The sequence below is a fragment of the Tupaia chinensis genome, unplaced genomic scaffold, assembly GCF_000334495.1.
Source record: "Tupaia chinensis unplaced genomic scaffold, TupChi_1.0 Scaffold144767_1, whole genome shotgun sequence".
Taxonomy (NCBI): Eukaryota; Metazoa; Chordata; class Mammalia; order Scandentia; family Tupaiidae; genus Tupaia; species Tupaia belangeri.
In genome coordinates this window covers 2,383,691-2,389,690 of record NW_006204627.1, presented here as the reverse complement: position 1 = coordinate 2,389,690, position 6,000 = coordinate 2,383,691, and the positions used below count along the sequence as shown (strand labels likewise).

At 54.4% G+C, this 6,000-nt stretch overlaps 2 protein-coding genes across 6 annotated transcripts in view; one reads left to right on the top strand and one right to left on the bottom strand.

Annotated features, from left to right (window-relative positions):
- The window catches only part of RNF141 (ring finger protein 141), a 73,815-nt gene that overhangs the window by 28,018 nt on the left and 39,797 nt on the right, over positions 1 to 6,000 (bottom strand). The gene's annotated exons all lie outside the window — the stretch shown is intronic.
- Positions 1 to 6,000, top strand: part of AMPD3 (adenosine monophosphate deaminase 3) — a 48,289-nt gene that overhangs the window by 37,963 nt on the left and 4,326 nt on the right. For all 5 annotated transcript variants that reach the window (XM_006167452.3, XM_006167451.3, XM_006167449.2 and 2 more), the window contains exons 8-13: positions 214 to 345; positions 803 to 966; positions 1,685 to 1,811; positions 2,694 to 2,857; positions 3,978 to 4,098; positions 5,139 to 5,312. In XM_006167452.3, the coding sequence (XP_006167514.2) occupies positions 214 to 345; positions 803 to 966; positions 1,685 to 1,811; positions 2,694 to 2,857; positions 3,978 to 4,098; positions 5,139 to 5,312 (882 nt within the window). The remainder of the gene's footprint in view (positions 1 to 213; positions 346 to 802; positions 967 to 1,684; positions 1,812 to 2,693; positions 2,858 to 3,977; positions 4,099 to 5,138; positions 5,313 to 6,000) is intronic.

Here is a 6,000-nt window from a genome sequence, read left to right as displayed (position 1 = left end):
CAGAGAAGGCCTTGCCAAAGGACCCCTTTGTAGACTGAGCAAAGATATGTGGTCCTGGCCTTCAGGAATTTCCAAGATTCCTTGCAGTAGATAAGGTGGAAGACAGCTCCCAGTGTGGTTGCACATAAGGCCCCCTTGGAAGGGTCTGGACAGGGCAATGTGTGTGAGGCCTGCAGACCCGTGTGGTGATCTTGCTGGGTCTCTTCCCTCCAGGGCCGGCAAACATTCCATCGCTTTGACAAGTTCAACTCCAAATATAACCCTGTGGGGGCCAGTGAGCTGCGCGACCTGTATTTGAAAACTGAAAACTACCTGGGAGGAGAGTACTTTGCTCGGATGGTCAAGGTCAGTGAGCCTTTAGCCACTCTGGAGCCTCCTCTCACACCTGACAGAGTCTCCCTTCAGAGGGTGGGGCTGCATGGCCTCTTGTCCCTCTCTCTTTCCCAACTCCCCCTCTAGCCACCATCCAGCACAGCAGGGACTGAGGTTCCCAAGCTGGTGTTGTATGTGCCAGGAGGGGGATATCTATTCTGGAAGAGCTCAGGGTATCCTGGCTTGCAGCCCTGTCCATTTGTAGCCTGAATCTGGCTGGGCACAGGTTGGCTCTGTGTGGAGGTGCTTCTGCAGGGAGAGCCTGAGGTTTCCTTCCCAGGAAGGAGCTCCGGTTGAGGTGGTGCAGCAGGTGGCACCAGGGTTTTGATCAGCCTGGGAACAGGTGGCTGAGGGAGCCCAGGCCCCTGCCGGTGACGGGGAGCTGGGTAGCTGAGATGCTCTTGGGCTGACCAGCTCTTCTTGGTGCCAGGAGGTGGCCCGGGAGCTGGAAGAGAGCAAGTACCAGTACTCGGAGCCACGGCTCTCCATCTATGGCCGCAGCCCTGAGGAGTGGCCCAACCTGGCCCGCTGGTTCATCCAGCACAAGGTCTACTCGCCCAACATGCGCTGGATCATCCAGGTGCCCCGGATCTAGTAAGCGAGGGAGCCCCGCCATTGACCCATGGCCTTGGAGATGCCACATGCCTTGCACAGGCTGCTGAGTCTGTGCTGTTGGGGTGGGGCAACTCTAGGGTGGCTTAGGCTCTTTCTCCCCAGTGGTTATTCCACAGGAGAGAACGATTGACAAGATGTCCTGTGACACTTAAACTCTTGTTCTTTAAAGAGTGTTTATGTGCAAAGGCCTTGGGAGAGCTGCCCACCCTCTTCTCATTGTGGCTGAGGTTGAATTGTCCTTTGGGTGAATGCTGGAGTATAAGGTTGCCTGCAGTGGTCTACACTGCTGGCCCTCCACCTACACACTCAGCCCACCACTGTCCTCTCCAGGTGACTGTCCAGTGGGGTGCTCATGGCCCCAGGACAGGTGGGGTATGGGGTTTAGGGGAACTGAGTGGTAGGGAGACTGGATCTCTGGGAAATTTGGGGACTCATCTCAGACCTGGTCAGCCCACACCCTAATCCTACTCTGGGATGGGCCCCTGGCTTGAGAAAGCACTGAAGGTTGTGGGTGGGCACTGAGTTTGCAGAAATTGCTGAGAGTGGAGGATAAAGGAAGGGTCTGTGTCCAGCCCATGCTCCGCTGCTCAGGGTGATTAATGGGGATGCAGCTGCCTGAGGAAGTGACTGGGGCACCCTGGAGAAGGCCAAGGGTCCTATGGGACCCACCCAGTAAGTGAGCCTTTACTGTCCCCAGTGACATATTTAGGTCAAAAAAACTGCTGCCAAGCTTTGGGAAGATGCTGGAGAACATCTTCCTGCCCCTTTTCAAGGCTACGATCAATCCCCAGGATCACCGAGAGCTCCACCTTTTCCTAAAATACGTAAGTGTGGGTGATGGATTCTCCGTGAATTGGGCTGGGTTTTCTCCTTGGCTCTCATCATAGCTTCCTTTTTCATAGCTATCATCCATGTGTCCCAGGCATGAGGTTGCCAGCCCCCAAAGCCAAATTTCTAAAATAAGGGAGCCTCCCCCAAGAAGGGGAAGCCCCTTCTCCTCTGGGGCAGCCCTAGGGGCCAGTTGGTGGAGGTGGGGATATGGGGCGAGCTGTGTCCCCAGTGGGAAGGCAGTCATGGGCCCACAGAGGAGCCAGATCCTGGCTGGGTCCTGCTAACAACACCATGTTTTAGTCTTGGGGCTTCCTTGGAAACAGACATTCTCACGCTCCTGCTTCCACCTAGAGACAAAAGGTCTTCCTGCCCTTAATTGCATTGCTGTGGTTTGCTTGGCTGTAAGGCAGGGCTCACAGCCTCTCCCCCAGGGTTGCTCCAGTATTGAAGTAGCAGGTGTGTGTGCAGTGAGCTCAGCAGGGCCTGGCTGTAGCAGGTGCATGAGTATAGTGGGTTTCTCCCTGTCACAGCTCAGCACTGCTGCTGAGGGTGGTAGCTGCTGCACCCTGTGCCACAGAGGGCTGGGTGATGCCTGTGGCTCCTCCCTCTCCCCTAGCCTGGCCTGTTCCACTACTCCGGCCTCCTGGCTACCTTTGGACACCCTGGACAACAGCCATGGTGTTGTTCCCACTCATTTCCCTGGGAGAAATGTGGCCTTTGCCAGGCCATGGGGTCCCTGACTGAGGCATGAGCCGGAAGGCCTGAACTCCCAGGCCCGTAGCAGCTCAGCTCTGAACCCCAGGAAGCAGGGGCTGAGCCTGAGCCCAGGCCTGTTCTGCCCTGGCTTGCTGCTCAGGAACCCTCCCCCTGCCCAGGTGACCGGGTTCGACAGCGTGGATGATGAGTCCAAGCACAGTGACCACATGTTCTCGGACAAGAGCCCCAGCCCGGACGTGTGGACCAGCGAGCAGAACCCGCCCTACAGCTACTACCTGTACTACATGTACGCCAACATCATGGTGCTCAACAACCTCCGCAGGTGGGTGAGGCTGCCCCTGGCATGGCTCGTGTGCACGTGCTAACTGCGCACACATGTGAGCCCTGTGTCTGTGTGCTCTTGAACCAATGCACCTCTGCATATGCACACACCTCGAAACACAGATACTCCCCAGCATACTACAGAGGCATGTCTTCAATGATCACAGGCATGCAGGCATGGCCACTACAACACATATGCCAGTACAGGCACCTATCAGATATACAATGCAGCTACATACCACACGTGTGCACACCCATGTTCTTATATACACACTCACCAGTAGCTGTACGTCCCTGAGACAGCAGAAACAGGATGTGCCAACACACATGTGTTCACTCACCAGCAGCGTCACATGTGTTTACGCTCTCAACAAGTATTCCATGTGCAAGGAACAGGTGCTTTCCTAGGCACATATGACAGGGAACAAGGCAGACTAGATCCACGTGTGCCCCCAGGGATGGTCTTACATGCACAGGCTTCCAGCAACACATGCACCCATGTGCACCAGGAGCATGAGGGCAGGAGTTGGAGGCCAGGCCAACTGGGCCCTGTGCCATTCCCCTCCTTACGAGCCTGGCATCCTGCCTGCCCCTGGGGGCCTTGGGGCCTCTGTAGTTCAGCTGAGTCGATGCCAGTGGGAGAATGTGGAGGTTTTGAATGGGCCCTTAACTGAAGGAAGATGGTTTGGAGTTGGGGCAAGGCAATCCTGGGCTGGGCTTTTGGGGACAGTTCTAGCTTTGCTGCTGGCTTGTCGGGTGGCTTTGGAAACAGACTTTGCTCTCTGGCCTTGGTTTGTTCACTGGTGTAACAGAGGTTGGACTGATGGAGTCTAACGGCCTTTCCTGCTCTGGAGGTCTGTGAATGTGGGAGACAGGCCTGGGAGGAGCAGTGCAGAGGTGGACAGAGGACAGGGCTGGGTCTCTTTCTACCATGAGGTCCCCTTTCTGCCCCTGGAGACAATGTCTCTTGGGTCCCAGAGGCTCTGGCCTGGTCCTCTGCATTTTCATAGGGGTACTGTTCAGGGCACACTGTCCCCCCTGAAATAGGCTCTGGGCTAGAGGTGCAAGCTCCATACAAAACCAGGGGCTCCTCCTGACCCAGGGTGTCCCTTTTCTTGCAGGGAACGAGGCCTGAGCACGTTCCTGTTCCGGCCTCACTGCGGGGAGGCTGGTTCCATCACCCACCTGGTGTCGGCTTTCCTGACTGCAGACAACATTTCCCATGGGCTGCTGCTCAAGAAGGTAAAGGCCACTCCCAGAGCCTGCCCTGCAGCTGCTGTCCTGCCCTGGGCTCCTCCTGCCAATGATGCTGGGAGCCTGGGCCTTTTTCTGGGCTGGGCTGGGCTGGGCTGTCATCATCTTGGTTTCATTTCGAAGGATGAAAGTAATATGACCAAGCACATCACAATTCAGATTTACGAAAAAATGGAGGCGAAAATACAACAAACCCTTATTGCTATTACTTTAAATGGACATGACCAGCTCTCTTAGTATTTCCGACTGTCATTTTGTTTCCAGAGCACGTTTTTCATGAGTTTATTACCACAGGGAACACAGGCATCACAGGCATCACAGCATTGCCACTGCCTCGCTCAGAGTTTCGGTCCCTGGTCTGTCCCTTATCGTGCCATCACTAGCATTTCCAGTGCTGTGACACAGTGTCTACGCTCCTCACCCTAAAGGCTGGTGGCTGAGTGGCTTGCCACTCAGTCTCATCAACTCACCCAGCCCCTGTTTGCTGGACCTGAAGTCATCCACCCTTTTCCTGGGATAAACAACCCCAGCATGGACACTGTATTTCAGTCTTCTCCACGTTTGGGGTTGCTTCCACAGGCATGATATTTGCTTAAATGATCCACTGCCCTGGCCCTGAAAGGTCACTCTGGCTGGGTCTGGTTGCCACTTCCCATCTCTTCGAGGGTTACCTCTGAGGAGCTGGAGTGTTGACCGAATCAACCTAAATGTTTGCAATCAAAGGAATAAAGAAATAGGAGTCCTCAGCTGACCCAAAGTCAGGGCTGGGGCGGAGGAGCTGGTACTGGAGAGTGGGGGCAGCTGCCCTTCCTGCCCTGAGGCAGGCAGGAGTGGAGTGTGTTTCACCCAGTGACAGGGCAGTGGCCAGGGAGGGCACCATACAGGGATTAGATGAGCACACAGCTGAGGAAAGGGTGGGACTCGGACTTGGTTGGGGACTTGGGCAGAGACTGGCCAGACCCCGGGTTTCTGTTGGTGAGTGCCTTTCCCTCCCGCCCTCACGTGGGCACTTGGTGGTTCTTTTGCAGAGTCCAGTACTGCAGTATCTCTACTACCTTGCTCAGATCCCCATCGCCATGTCTCCTCTCAGCAATAACAGTCTGTTCCTCGAATACTCTAAGAACCCTCTGCGGGAGTTCCTGCACAAGGGGCTGCATGTCTCTCTCTCCACCGATGACCCCATGCAGTTCCACTACACGAAGGTGAGTGCACGGGCAAGGGCAGAGTCACCTCGGCAGGCCTAGCCCTGACCTGTCCTCCCACCAGGGGACCTGAGCCCCCTGCTCGATTCTGCCTTTGGGATGGGGTTGGTGGCCCCAGTGAAGACAAGAGGTAAGCCCCTGCTGAGGGAGATGTGTCCTTCCAGGAGCCCTCTCTCTGGGGGTCTTGAGCCCTTGAAGGCATAAATTAGTATTTTTGCCTTTCTCTGTTTTGACATTAACTAGCTCCATAACCTTGGTAAAGTTATTAGACCTCTTTGTAATACATTCCTCTTCATTTATAAAATGGGTAGAATTATCTCAATCTCTACCTTACTGTGAGGATTCGTTAAGATAATGGGTCAAATACAGTGTCTGCTTATTAAATGAACTCTATTGGCTGCCTGTGTAACTAATACTATTACCATTACAATTATACTTTGCATCTCTGGGAGAGAAGAAGAAAGGAAAAGTGATGTCATGCGTGGGGACCAGCCACAAGTAGTATACCCAGCACCTTTGATGATGCTGGCAAGACAGCCACCGACTAGTACAATTAGAAGCACTTCTAGGACAGGCTTCCAGGGTCTCTAGACCCCTTTATACTCTTAAGTCTTGAAGCCTCATTGAGGCGTTGCTTACTTGGGTCATACCTATGGATATTTACCATGTTAGAACTCATGAGAAATTT